The sequence below is a fragment of the Vulpes vulpes genome, chromosome 1 (assembly GCF_048418805.1).
Source record: "Vulpes vulpes isolate BD-2025 chromosome 1, VulVul3, whole genome shotgun sequence".
Classification (NCBI taxonomy): domain Eukaryota; kingdom Metazoa; phylum Chordata; class Mammalia; order Carnivora; family Canidae; genus Vulpes; species Vulpes vulpes.
The window spans coordinates 177,780,297-177,795,335 of NC_132780.1; the positions used below are offsets into that span (position 1 = coordinate 177,780,297).

At 46.9% G+C, this 15,039-nt stretch overlaps 2 protein-coding genes across 5 annotated transcripts in view; one reads left to right on the forward strand and one right to left on the reverse strand.

Moving 5' to 3' along the window:
• GJA10 (gap junction protein alpha 10) overlaps positions 1–6,307 on the forward strand; it is a 34,961-nt gene extending 28,654 nt beyond the window's left edge. The window contains exon 3 of the mRNA XM_072737386.1: positions 5,061–6,307. Coding sequence (XP_072593487.1) covers positions 5,061–5,189 — 129 coding nt within the window. The 3' untranslated portion in view covers positions 5,190–6,307. The remainder of the gene's footprint in view (positions 1–5,060) is intronic.
• Positions 542–15,039, reverse strand: part of BACH2 (BTB domain and CNC homolog 2) — a 348,520-nt gene continuing 334,022 nt past the window's right edge. For all 4 annotated transcript variants that reach the window (XM_072737368.1, XM_072737361.1, XM_072737375.1 and 1 more), the window contains 2 exons: positions 6,011–6,217; positions 542–1,459 (listed from right to left, as the gene is read on the reverse strand). In XM_072737368.1, the coding sequence (XP_072593469.1) occupies positions 959–1,459; positions 6,011–6,217 (708 nt within the window). In that variant the 3' untranslated portion in view covers positions 542–958. The remainder of the gene's footprint in view (positions 1,460–6,010; positions 6,218–15,039) is intronic.

A 15,039-nucleotide genomic window follows, 5' to 3' on the forward strand; every position in this document is an offset into this window, starting at 1 on the left:
TCACCTGAGTGCTTTTTAATTAGCTAAAATGTCTTACTTTTTAAACTAAAAGCAAAGAATATACAGTATACTTGAGTTATACTGAAGTAACAACTTCATTTAAGAAAATAGGTTTGACCCAAAACTCAGTGCAAGTGGCAAAGTTGACCATGACTGTACAGTATCTGCAAGAAAAAAAAAAAAAAGAAAAAAAGAAAAACAAACCCACGACACTCAGATGACACCAGCTGATGGTGCCCAAAGCAAACCAAACGACAACAAAAAAGGGTCTGAGATAAAACCTCCAAAAAAAAAAAAAGCTTCCAACACTGAATTCTGATCCATAAATAAGTACAAATTGAAATTGAACTGTGAAGCAAGAAAAATGACCATGTTAACGGTTACCAAACTAGTTCTAGCATCGGAGACAAAAGAAGAGGAATGTTGGAACCTGTTGGTAAATGAGAAATGAAGTTTCCAGTTTCAGGATGAGAGAATTGAGGCATGCAGGACTTTTGCATATGGATATATATATATTTTATATATATATATTATATATAATATGTACAGTCTAGCTATAAAACTTTGATGTGTATAGAAGCTGTCTTCAATGAAAAAAATTGAACATTCAGAAGAAATTCCTGAGATAGGGTTTGTGACATGGGCCACTGAGAAAAAAAATCCGTGGTTGGGTCCTGGAGGTGTTATAGTCTATCCCTGTTGAGACTGAAATTCACCCACAGACAGGCAGTGCCACCACCGCCGCCGCCCCTTGCCGGGCAAGGGCTAGCACCATTGGGAAGGTAACTGTACCGCTCGGCGCGGAGAGAGGAGGGAATACTCAGAGACAGTATTGCTGCTAAGAACGCTGTAGTGTGCACCGATTCCTTCTAGGTTCTTCCAGACGGCAGAAGAGCAGCACGGCGGGCTGCCCGGGGAGCACCTGGGGGGCGGCGGGGCCGCCAAGTGGGCCGCGTCCCTAGGTGTACTCCTTCCTGGGCTGCTCGTCAGTTGTACACTTGTCAGTCATTTCCTGGCAGAAGTCCACGGTCACCGTCTGGCTCCTGGATTCCAGCGGAGGCCCCCTCTCCGGGAAGCCCCCCGGGTCGCTGCCCTCCGGCCTCCTCGTGCAATTCTCCGAGGAGGAGGAGGAGGAGGAGGGGGGGGCGCCACCGGGAGCCCAGGGGGGGCCGGGGGGCGCGGGCCCGGGCTCCAGGCAGCAGGGCGCGCTCTCCCCCGCCGCGCACTGGGGGGCGGCCAGGTTCTGCTCGACGCCCAGGGGCGCAGCGTTAATACCGGTGGCGGCGGGGAGGCCCACGGGCCTGAGGACGGGGCAGTACCGGTGCAGGGCCTGGATCTGCTCGGGGCTCTGGATGTCGCGGCAGACCTCCTGGGAGAGGCAGGAGAAGTTGTCCAGCAGCTCCCCCATGCAGGCCTTCAGCTGGTTCCTCTCCGACAGCAGCTTCTCCTTCTCGCACACCTGCACCACAGAGAAGGACAAGGCCCCGTCAAGCCTGACCCGGAGGACAGGAGCCCTCGCTCCCGGGCTTGGCCAGCTGCTGCACTCTGCTACACGGGGGCTCACGAACGCGCAGGCCAGGATCTGGGGACCCACAGACCAGGTTCAGGGAGCTGGGCCTGAGCAGCCTACCCAGGCGTGCCAGGGAGCCCGACAGACAGACCAGACAGACGCCTTCCGTGCGGCAGCTCTGTCGTTCTCTGGGGTCTGGCAAAATTATCACCTGCCAGAGAACTGCAGGGGGTCAAGGTGCTGGTTTCTGGGAATTTGGGGGTTCCAGAGAACCAACTGGAAAACTCTCAGTCCCAAAAGTGTAGTTGGAAAAAGCTCCCCCAAACGCATTAGGCTGCCATTTTTGAAGGTCAGAAATTGACCAATTCCAACTCTATGACATTTTGGAAAGAGGCAACATTATGGGGACGGTAGAAAGACCAGAGATGGCCAGGGAGTGCGGAGTGGGGGGAGAGAGGGATGGGCAGGTGAAGCACAGAGGATCTTCAGGGCAGCAGAATTATTCAGTGTACAGCCAGGATGCATCTACTGTCCAAATCCACAACCTACACAACACCAAGACTGAGCCCTGATATAAATTATGGGCATTAGGTGACTGATGTGTGCATTCAAGTTCCTCAACTGTAACAAATGCACTACCCGGGTGGGAGGTGTTGATGATGGGGGAGGGGGTGAGTGTACAGGGGTAGGGGGCAGGGGCATCATTCAATTTTGCTGTGAACCAAAACTTCTCTAAAAAAGAAGTCTATTAAAAAAGTCAACAAAAATCACAATAACAAAAAGTGGCCATTGGCAATGTCACACGGTTCGATTAAACCTCAGCGGGTTTTCTGGCCTTTGGGGGGGACAGACTGCACAGAGCAGGTCCTCTCTGGGACAGGTGGGGACCGTGCAGCGGGTCACGGGCATCAATTCTCCGCGGACACGGGGAGGACAGACAGAGGCGTGGAGACCGAGCCCTAGCAGAGCAGCCTGAGGTTCTGAGGTTGTCCTCCAAGAAAATCCCACAGGAGTTCTTGTGTTACTAACATTCATCATCCCATCAGAGAGATGAATTTCACCACTAGGGGGGAGGCTGGTGAAGGTTACACCTGAACTATCTGTGCCAGGAGAGAAGTTGTGGGGGTTCCATGGGGCACACCCAGTGAGAGAGATGAGGAAACTGGACATCACCACCAGATGGGAGGGGGAATGAGTTGGGGGTGCGGCAGAGGCAGAGGGAGAGAGAAAGGAGGAGAGGGAAGCGAACATACGAGATGGGGGCTCCGACATGGTTGCTGCACGTGCTGGAGCATGAATGCAATCTGGCAGGCAGCGTGGGCATGTGTGTCGGAGACAGAGATTTACACGGGGAAAGGGCACCTGCTAAAATATTTATAAATTTATCAAGAAAACATGTTTTAAAAATGAAAAATAAACAGATGTACAAGTGCAAGTTGAGAGAAATACATTATGCAACTTTGCAAAAGCTGAGTGGTGCGCCGGAGGCAGTGTGGGAGTGGGGGGTGAGTGCGTGTGTGCCGGGGACTCGCGGGGCGTACTGGCCTCCCCCCTCTGCCCCCATGCCAGGGCCATCCTTGACACCCAGCTGGAGGGCGGTGGATAAGAAACAAAGTACATCTGGAGGTCCCTCCCGAAAAATCTTACGTTTGTGGCTGTGCCACCCAGAGCGCCCAGAAGCACTGGGGGCCTGCAGAGCCAGAGGCAACAGTGCCTGGTCCCAGGAGGGCCATCTCAGTCCCTGTTATGCCACATTATCTTGGCCAAGCCATTGACACACACCCCCCCCCCCCCACCGATATGCAAACTGTTGCGGACCACTTTTAGGGAGAAGAAAAAGAAATGCTTCTCCTCCTTCTCTTTCCTCAGCCTTCAATATGCCACGTGCTTCATTCTCTTGCCTTTTGATAAAGATAAAAGGCAGATTTGAGGAAAGTATACTATTATCATGGAATGCATTTTTATGGCTGTATTATAAAATTGTTGAAAATAAAGGGTCTAATGGAAACACTTAATGAGGAAGTACAGGGGCTCTATCACATGTACCTCCCCCCCTTTTTAAGTGAATAGACTGTTTAAAGTAAATTAAGTAAAGGATATAAATTCTGTTGTTTCAGTTTTAATATTTCATGACTGATTTTATAGACGAAATTATATTTTACCATAAATAGGAAGAAGAATTTACACAGCCTGTTCTATTTGATGTGAAATAGCAAATCCCATTTCTCTGCAGTTGTAAAGAAAATTCATTATAATGTCTTTAGTTGTAAGAGATGGTTTCGTTGTGATTAGTTACATTGATAATAAAACAACCTTTTCAAATGACCATAAGAAAAAAAAAAGTGTTTTGGCTCTGCGCAGGAAAGGCAGTATAAACCCAGGCCTTGGTTACCGGGGTGAAGCTCTAAGTCACAGATGTACATTGATAAGCTCGGAAAACTCTCACTCAGTGGGAAAATGCAGCCTATTATTTAAGGGGTCTCCAGAAACAGTGGGAGGAGAGGTAGGAGACGCCCTCTCCGTCCTTCAACTGAACACTATCAGCAAAGTGCTTTACGTATCTGCCTGGTGTGTGGCTTAGACTTTGCTATGTGTTCAGTATTACAAAATTACAAGGAAAGAATGCTAATTACAAAAATCAGGTATTTCTCAAATACAGGTGATGAGAATCGTTCTGCTTTCTGGAGAGGGACACGGGGCCGAATGACCATGGACCTGTGCTCAGGGCCCCGAAAGCCCGTCCTTGGCAGATCAGCCTTGCTGGGTCCCTGCCGAAGCCCCGCCAGCTTTCAGAAGACCCACGTTCACCAGCAGCGATGTCTTGCTTCCTTATGTGGCTTAAATGCAAACTGTTCTTGTCGTTGTTAAAGCAACGTTAAAGAAAAATTGGGAAGAGAGAAGGAATTTGTAATCCCACAACCCAGTCACAATTTCAGATACATTTCAGGGCAAGAGACGTTTCCTGAGAGGCATCCCTGGCCCTGCTGTGGTGAGACTAGGGGATGATCCAGTCACTGACCCTGTTGTGAGGAACCTATCGCTTCGCCCAGGAGCTGGGGGGGACAGACACACACACATAGATGAGGCAAGACTGCTGGGATGAGCAGGAAGCCAGAGGTCAGATCAGGGCTCCAGGGCTGGGTGCTCAGCCTCCCCAGGGACTCAGGAAAGGGGTTTCCTTGAGAGGAGGCAGTAATCTGATTCTTAAAGGATGAAGTCAGAGAAGAAAAGAGCCAAGGAATGTCCATGGTAGAGGGGAGCTAGCACAAACACAGAAGCAGAAAGAGCAAGTGGCAGGAAGTGCAGAGCGTTTGATTTTATTATCGGTCAAGTTGGAGTGGAAGGTGATTCTGGACGTAGCTACAGACTAAACCTGTATGAGCAAGTATGAATGTCTTCCTAAGAAGCTTGGGCTTTATTTGGCAGGTGAGGGGAGGCCCTGCCAGGAGCAGTTCCCCTGCTTGGTGGGAGTTGACCAAAAAAGAAAACAGACTCTGAAGTCCTGGATGACCTTTACTCATGCTTTTCAAATGTCTCATCTCGTTCTTAGGTTCTCATCGGGATGGTGGCTTACCATGAGGCCCAGGATCACCGTGCATGGTCTGAGGACCCAAACTTAGATCATAAGCACATCACTGTGGCCTCTCTCTTCTTCAGCCTGACACGACATGGCACCTGAGATGTTCCCGGTATTTGGCCAGCACAAAGGTTGAGCTGAATGAGGCTGCACTTTCTGCTTTCAGAGCTAAGTCAGGAGCCAGAGGCCACCTGGATTTACTTCCTGTGGCTTAAGCTTGCTTACCAAGGAGAAGGGGGCACCAAGCTCCCAGTGAGGGGAGCCTGGGAACTTATTCCCTGAGACAAAATACTCTCAGGCACGGGGAAGAGGAGCCAGCCACTTGGAGGCAGAACTGCAAACTCAAGGACCCTGGAGCTTCGAGGGGCTTCAGGTCATGTGGTGTCCTATCTGGATTCTACATTCTTCTGTGGGGGCAGGAGAAAGCGGCGGTGGCAGGTTACAAGATTTGGAATCAGGCAACTGGGTTTGCATTCAGGCTCTGCCACAGAGCGGGGAGTTGGCAAAACTCTCTGCACTCATTTCCTCCTCTGAAAATGGAGATAAAATAGAACCTAAGTCATAGGGTTGATGTGAGGATCTAATGTGATCGTTTACAAAAAACAGTTGGGAATAATACCTGGCCCACACGCGTACTCAAAGGATGTTAGCAGCTAGGACATGTTGAATGGAAAAAACCCAAAGGACTACCTCTATATGTGTGGCTGAAGGCCATAAAATATTGAAACGTGATTACACACCTGCACAGACACACACAATTGCAGATATAAAGCTACTACTTTTGTTGAGAAACTTGCTTGAAAATAACCCCAAACTTCCCAGAATGCTGACCCTTCCCTCCACTTGTCTAGCCTCCACCACTGCAACTTTGCACGAATCCTGCTCACTCCAGGTTGCCGACAACAACGAACGGGTCAACTCACCAATTTGCGGATTTCACATTCTAAATTCTGAATACAGTCCAGTTTCCGCTTGCGGCAGCGCTGGGCCGCGATGCGGTTCTTGCTGCGCCGTCGGACGTCGTGAATGAACTCTAACTGTTCTGAGGTTAGCTTGTGCATCTTAATCATCATCTGGAAATCGTTCCTTGGAAGATCTGTGATTTGATCTACAGGAAAGGGAAGTTTGACCTGAAACCAAGAACAGTAGAATATGATTATGGTGGTTGGGTTTTAGTTGGAATTCCAGCTGGCAAAACATCAAAAAAAAAAAAAAAAAAAGGTAAAACCTCCTTTTTAGGATGACCAAGTAGTATGGAAACTACTGAATGCAGCCAGTGATCAAGTCTTTCTTGTTTCAGAGAGAAATAAGATGTAATATTTAGAGAGTCAAAGAGAATGTGAACACAAATTATTATTATTTTTTAAAATATTTTATTTATTTATCCATGAGAGACCCACACAGAGAGAGGCAGAGACACAGGCAGAGGGAGAAGCAGGCACCATGCAGGGAGCCTGATGTGGGACTCGATCCCGGGACTCCAGGATCACGCCCTGGGCCAAAGGCAGACACTCAACCACTGAGCCACCAGGTGTCCCGTGAACACGAATTATAACGTGGTTATCATTCCTGAGATTTCTGAAGCAAACAGCATGGGAGCTATTGGAGAATGCATACTTTTTCACTGCTGTAGCAATTTTGTAACAAGGGCTAGATAGTTGAAACCTACTTCCATGGAGCCTGGACTCCACAAAGAACAATTCACAGACAGATACCATCTAAGGAATTATGGGAATCACTTGAATGAGAAGAGCACCACACACTTCGAAGGGGCTGGAAAGATGAAACCACCAGTGTGATTTTCAGTGCCATGGCTTAAGGAGATGCAGCGAGAGCTCAGGTAGGCTACACCCAGGTGGACTAGGAGCCGGAAGTGGGCTTTAGTCCTTTTAGGAGACGTGACACTTCAGGCTAGTTACCTTACTTCTCTGGGCCTCAATGTTCTCATCTGCAAAATGGGGCATGCGTTTGAGCTGCATAGGGCTGTACAAAGTTGGGCACTTTGGCAGATTGTATTTCCCAAAAATACAATGGCCATCCCATCTCACATTTTCTTTTACAACATGATGGTGACTTTTCTCCATCAAGGTGGGGGGAGATGCACATTCCTGCCTCTCAATCATCGCTATGCGGTGGGAGTCACAGTATGTGGTTTGAGGCGAGGTTATAAAAGGAGCTGTAGCTTCTTCTTTAGGCTTTTAGACTGCTCCCTCTGGAGGAAACCAGCTGCCGGGCCTACAGGACTCTCAGGCAGTGCTGTGGAGGGCCTAGGCCCATGTGGAGAAGAACTGAGGCCTGCAGCCAACTATCAGCGTTGCCTGGCCACTCATGTGAACCAACTACCCCGGACGTGGATTCTCCAGGCCTGTCACACCTTCAGATATGGAAGCCCCAGCCACTGACTTCAACCTCATGACGTATCCCAAGCCAGAAGTGCTCAGATGGGCCACTCTTGAGTTCCTGCCCCAAAGAAGAGATGATAAATGATTTAAGCCATGGAATCTGGGGGCGATTTGTTATGCAGCGGTGAGAACTGATGCAGATACTGTCAGCGGCAAGATTCCAACTTCCAAACTCCTGACAAAGGCAAATAAGCATTATCCAAAGACGGGACGTGAGTCTCTGGAGGGATGGATCTGTGACCTCCTTATATTCTGTCAAATGCACAGGCCTGAATCTTCCAGCAGTTCCTCACCGCCCTCTCCTGGTGATGCAGGGACTCCTGGGTTTGGTTCTGGATCTGTTTCAGAAAAGGAAGGTTGCGTGTTGTTTGGCCAAGAGACAGTGTCTCCCAGCTCAGCTTCACTGAATTCTTGCTTACATCAGCGTCTGCTTCGCGAGGACCAGCAGATGGCACCATAGACCTAAACTTCAAGTGCCCGCCCAGCGCTGTCCAATGCAAATAGCAAGAGCTGTGATTTTGCATTTCTAGGAGCCACATTAAAGGGAGTGAAAAAAACAAAAACAAAAACAACCAACAACTGAAATTCATTTTAATAGTATATTTAACTTAGCCCAGTAGGTCCACGATATTTTCAACGTGTAATTAATATAAACATTATTGAGTTACTTTACTGTTTTGGCAGCGCATTTTCAAAATTGGAGGCCTATTTTTTGCTCTTGTCACAATTCAGAACTAGGCACATTTCTTTTTCTTTTTTTCTTTTTTCTTTTTTACATTTCTAGGGCTCCATAGCCACGCGTGGTTTGTGGCTGCTACACTGGACAGCACAGCCCTAGAAGACGGGACAAATGGGATGCAGTGAACTTAACCGGAAAACCAGGAGAGGCCGGGTCTCATTGATCAAAATATTTTTGGGTGAAGACACCAACCCCTCGTTAATATGCAGAAGCTGCAGTGTTATGTCTGCGCTGTTCAGGGGAGTGAGATGAAGATACTTTAGTGTGAGCTCAGGCTTTTTCTTTGATTGCATCAGATGCGGGAAGATGAGTCTAGATCCTGGCACTGACGGCCAGTTAATCCCCACGCACAAAGGCAGCCCCACTGCGCGATCATTTGACTCTTCCGTGGCTGGATGCGACTGCTTTGTCAGGGTCCTTCATAGCTCTGAGCCTGCTGGACGTGCCATTTGCTGAGGGCTCCCAATGGGTGCTCTGATTCAAACTCCGCCTGGCAAACCCTGCCCCGTGCCACCTGTGCCATTTCGGCCCAAGAAAGCAAAGTGGCGACAGCTCGCATTCCGCCACAGTCAGCCCAGCCCTGCTCCCACCGCTGAAGGCCGGCAGCCAGGGAAAGCCAGCAGGCTTTGTCCACGGGCTGTGTTTGCACAGGGCTCATAATGATCCGAAGAATGTTTGATTTCCCTTTATACCATTTGGATAACAAACAGACACGCCAATCCTGGACGGTGCCTAACTCACACAGAGATGAGCCTGGCGGGGACACGGATGTCTCCACACCAGGAAGAAGCTTGTTTGCACACACAGGTTGCAGCGCTGTGGGGCCTCGTGGGGTCTCCCCTTCTGCTGACGACAAAGCAATGCTGCTTCGGCTCTGAATCCTGTTTACTTCTCTTCCGAAAGAATATACACCTACGGTTCGGGGCGCAGGGAAAGTCAAAAGGCCTTCTAGACCAAGAGCTACTGCATTTAACATCATCCAGAGACTATAAAACACCAGGGAAACAGGACAGAGGTTGACAGGAAGAGGAAAAATCAACAACGCTCGTTTCAAAGTCCTCGAAGCAAAAGGCCATAGAAAGTTTCGGGAGAGCTGTTGCAACTCCAGCTGCTTTTTAAAGAGGTCAAAGGAAAAGAAAATAGGCAGCTCTAGACCTTCCTCCACGTAAAAGAAACAAGAGTGGCCGGGCGGTGGGGTTTCTTTTTAATAGGCTCCGTTAGGCCTCAAGCAAGGGAGAATTCACACTGCCCACCCGAGGGAAGTCCCGAAGTGTTTGGGATAGAGCAGTAGGAACACTGCTATTTTCAGAGGAGTAAGTTCCAAGCCAGTGGGCATCTTCCCTGAAGATGAAGAGCAGCCACAGAGCCCCTTATCGGGAGGGGAGAACAGTCCATTCTGAAGCTGGCAGGCACCCTAACACTCCCCTAAAGGAGCTCGAAAGTCAGCTAATGCGACCTGGCCTTAGAAGGTTCGAACACGTCGAGAGGGGCAGAGGCCCTTCTCCCTTTCTTCTGGCAAATTCTCATAACCCAAATAGGCCCTAGAGGGCTTAACATCTTATTTCTTGTCCCTCCACACATTCTTCCAGGGTTTTACTTCTCAGCTGTGGGTTCATTTTCATTCACTGGACTCTCAGTGCAAAACACCTGACCTCTCAAGATGAAACGTCCTGCCAGCTGCCGTCACCACCTGCCTGGACGCAGGCCTGCAACCCCGGTCCACCTGCAAGACCCACAGGAGGCTGAGCATGCTGCACAGAAGGGGGCAGGGCCCATGGGATGGAGCGTATGGTTTCTCATGGCTGCTGCTCATGCCCGCCCCCACTTTGGTTTTCAGTAGAGACTCCAAAAGTCAGGGGCAGCCACCGAGGCAGCCAGCCAAGGGCCCAACAGGGCCCCATGGGCCAGAGCCACAGTTTGCACCGTCTGCTGCTGTGGATTTGCTGTTCAGTGGCTTGGGCCTTCTGGAGCACAACTGGAAGTACAGGACAGGGGGCTTTCCAGTCCCGTCCCAGGACCTGACCTGGATCCAAACAGCCACCAGAGCCAGGTTAGGCCTTTTGGGGGTCCCAGCTCATGAGCACATGGTGAAATGGGTGGTTGCTGCAGGATGCTGAGGGACCTCTGGCCCTGGGGGCTGGGAAAAGGTGGAAGGAAAGTTATGACATCTACATGGCAAATGAAACCTAAATATTTCTCCTCCAGGGCCTGAGCAGGGGTGCCGGGGGACCCTGCAGTGCCAGCGCCTCCTCCCGTCCAACAGGAATCAGTTCCACTTTCTCTTTACCCACAACCACCTCGTTCTGCGGCCAAAACTACCCCCTGCTCCCAGTTAAACAAAAATACCATTAAAGGTGTGCTATATGTTGGCAAATTGAATTTAAATTTAAAAAATGTAAAAAAAATAATTATACGAGAAATAGAACTTCTTGCAGAAAATTCAAATGAGACAAAAGGTGGAGAAAAAAAATTCCCACTCCCAAACAATGGCTGTCTCGCTCTGGTGACCTCGGTTTTCCCTGCATCCTTTTTACAGGGTTGTAAGCAGACCACAGCCACCTCACTTCACCATGCCTCTTACCACATTTCACCTGCCTGGAGCTGTAGGTTTGCTGAATGGGAGCTACTGGAGAAACTGGACAGAGATGCAAAAGTTGTGGAAAAAGCTGAACACAAGCATTTCCTCTAGAAATATCAGCCGAAGCTGGTTTGTGAATCCTTTTTCCTACCCCCTTTCTTGGTTTCACTATCCGGTGTTGAATAGAAGCGGCAGGAGTTGGATCACACTAATGGTACCCTTAGGCCCAGCGTCTTTAACACCTGTGCTCTAACGAGGCCCTCAGTTCTCTGTACCTTGTCAGGGGAGGAAGTGAGATGCCCCCCGGGCTGACGAGTCAGTGCTGCTGGCCGGCGGACAGCCAGGTCCACACAAGACAGATGCTTGTGACAGAATGTCCCATCGCCACTAAGAAATGTTTCCCACACAATTGTCCTCCTACCCTCTATTCTCATGGTCCATTTTCCAGAACAAACGCAGGACACCTGGGATTTAGTTGTACTGCAATTAATTAGCCGCGTGACCTCAGGCCAGTCTTTCATTCTCTCTATCCTGAAGTTCTTTGAGGATCTGTGAGAAAGGAAGATAATAATACATGCCCTACTTAGCTTACAGGATTGCTATGAAGAATAAAATTGGGTAACAGATGGAGAAAGTGCTTTGAAAAGTCTGAATTGCCTGATAGGTATGAGGTATTATTAATTCTGTTTATTAGCGCTATCTTTGTCACATGGTTTCTTCTTCCAGACAGACTGTATGCTTTGGAATTCCGATGCTAGGAACATTTTTCTAGACAACACAAAAACATCGTTTTAAGCAGAACTAAGGCCGACTTCTATGCTGCCTAGCAAAGTTTTCTCTGAAGCAGACCAATCATCAGCATTTTAAAAAAAGATGCCTGATTCAATGAACTGCAACAATGAGTGTAAAATTTTTACATACAACTTATGTCTGGAAGTTGACACGTGGGTGGAAGAATTAGGGTCAGACACAGCTCTTCCATCTTATTGCATGCCAGACATCATTTCTCCCTGCTCCCACAGTCATGTGTAAACCCAAACGTACACACATACTCACTGACACATACTTTTATCCCTCCTGACATAAAATGTGTTCATAAAGAAAGTCCAACTAATCAATGCTTTTGGCCATGCAAAGAAACTGTCGTTCTAATGTTTTCTTGCTAAAACCTACAATTAGGTAGAAATGCTTGTAGTATAAAACCATCCCACTACGAGGGTTACTACTCGGAAAATGCTTCTGACTTTTCTATAATTTTCAAATGCTAAAAATGAACTCATAAACCAAAATGAGATGCCATTCCACATTCACTAGGATGGCTATAATTAAAAAAGGTGGACAGTAGCCAGTGCTGGTGAGGGTGTGAAGCAACAGGAGCCCTCGTACCCTGCTGTGGAAATGTAAAATGGTGGTTACCTTGGAAGACAGTCTGGTAGTTCCTCAGAAGGTTAGATATATAGTTATCATATGATTTAGCGATTCTGCTAGATGCACAATGAAGAGAACTGAAAACTTGTCTACAAAACACTTGTACACCAATGCCCACAGTAGCATTATTGATAATAGTCAAAAAGGGGAAACAATCCAAATGTCCTTCAACCGATCAATGAATCACCAAAGTGTGGTATATCCACAGAGTAAATTATTATTCGGCAATAAATAAAAGACAAAGCACTGATACATGGTGTACCCACTGGTACATCAAAGGCAAGGATGAACCTTGAAAGCATTATGCTCAGTGAAAGAAGCCAGACACCAAAGGCCACACAGTGTAAGATCCCATTGTTATAAAATGTTCAGAATAGGCAAATCTTTATAGAGATAGAAGGTAGATTAGTGGTTGCCTGGGGTTAAGGAGAGGACGGTGAGGAGCATCTGCTAATGGGGATGGTGTTTCTTTTGGGGGTGATGAAAATGTTCTGGAATTAGAGTGGTGATGGTCCAAACCTTCATGAATCATTAAAAAAATCCCTGTGCTCACTTTAACAGGGTAAGTTTTATGGTGTGTGAATTATATCTCAATTAAAATAATGACCTTGTGTGAGATACACATAAATAAAATTCAAACATTACAGAGGTACACAGAAATAAAACTTTCCTTATATTCTTCTCCAACCTTGCCTATTTTATCTTATTCTCTATACCACCTTTTAAGAAATAATATGTATATTTATGAAGCAAACTAGGATCTTGTTATACATACTGTTTTGTTACTTTTTCCACTTTATATGACCTGTTTGTTTTTTTCATCATTGGAAGATAGAAATTCCCAAATTGACTTTTTAAGTAATATAGCAGACCCAAAAGTCATAAAGACAAAGATGCTCAACCACTTTACATAAAATTTAAAATTACATAAAACTTAAAATTTTCTATATTGGAAAAAAATTCCCTAAATAAAAAGATCGAGTAGGAGAAAAAATGGGAAACGTTTCTAATAAAAGGTTAATATTCCTGTATTAAGGATTAAGGATCCTATAAATTGGTTTAAAGATGAACAGCACAAGTTAACAATGGGCAAAGATATAAAGTGGTGAGTCACAGGAAGGGAAATATAAATGGCACATACACATGAGAAAAGATGTCAACCTCATTAGTCATCATCTTTTGCCCATCAGATTGGCAAATTCTTAAAAAAATATTTATTTATTTATTTATTTATTTATTTATTTATTTATTTATTACAGACATAGAGAGAGAGAGAGAGAGGCAGAGATACAGGAGGAGGGAGAAGCAGGCTCCATGCCAGGAGCCCACGTGGGACCCGATCCCGGGACTCCAGGATCGCGCCCTGGGCCAAAGGCAGGCGCCAAATCACCGAGCCACCCAGGGATCCCCCAGATTGGCAAAATTTAAAAGGACTGGTAACAGCTAGTACTGGAAAGAACAAGGGGGAATGGACATTCATAAATTGGTGAAGGATACAACCTTTCAGGGGAAGTAATTAAGTAGTATTTCACAAATAAGCATCATCGCCTTTAACCCACTTATGGGATTCTAACCCACAAAAATAAAAGCACCACTACTAAATATGTTCACAAACATGTTTATTGCAGCAATTTTTATAGAAAGGGTAAAAACTGGAAAAACTGTTGAGAGATGGTAGCTGAATAAGCTGTGATTTGTGGGGCCCGTGGATATTAAAAAAGTTTGCTTTAACCTGATGTGACTGACCTACAGGCATGCACACAGGAGATAGCTCTGTGAAAGAAGCAAGCTGCTGTTTGATTATTTCAAAGAAGGAAGTAATTTTAAAAAGCTGATTGTTGGGGCACCTGGGTGGCTCAGTGGTTGAGCATCTGCCTTTGGCTCAGGCCATGATCCTGGGGTCCTGGGATCAAGTTCCATATCAGGCTCTCTGTAGGGAGCCTGCTTCTCCCTCTGCCTATGTCCTCTCATGAATTAATAAAATATAAGAAAAAAAAAAGCTCTGATTGTTGAGAAAGGACAATACTGTGCTATCTGAAGCTCTTCTTCAAAGCTAGGGGACAGATGGAAAGGATGAGAGAAGTCAATATCGATGAGATGTTATAACCAGAAACACCTTACAGACTATAAGGGATGCCAGTACTTTTATTCTGATCTAACATTTTGGCTCCTTACAGAGGTGGAGGGAGAGAGGCTGAGAAGGAGCCTGGCCTGTCGGTCTGAAGCACTGGACAGGTGCCTGGCAGGAGGGGAGAACTCTCTTGTTTCCGACTTCAGTGTCTCCTTGGGCTTTACTTGGAAGAGGAGTCATGTGAACGCCTTATAAGAGCAGATCAGGGCAGGATCAGATCAACAGATGTCGGCCTCTTCTGGATCAGTTCAACTCAGGAAAAGGAGTGACAGTTCATATTGTGAATGAAGGATCTGCCTTCATGGTTATTACTGGGGACCACACTTCCACTGAGTCAAAGTAACTTCCGGAAGCAACTTATTAACTCAGAGAGGACCAGTCATGTGGAGCCCCTGAGTAGACCTAATCTCTACTTTAGAAAAACTAAAATGCCAAACTGGGAAAGACATTTACCTTTACCCTAACAGCCCTGTCCAAAATGCCCTTCTGAGAGGGGCTAAACGTGATCCTTGAAATGGCCTAGAGCTCTGGTGAACATTTCCGCTTTCAGTGTTTAGAAATGCAAAGACCGTATTTCTTTTTGGAAAAGTAAATATATATATTCTTTAAGACTTTTATTTATTTATTCATGAGAGACACAGAGAGAGGCAGAGACACAGACAGAGGGAGAAGCA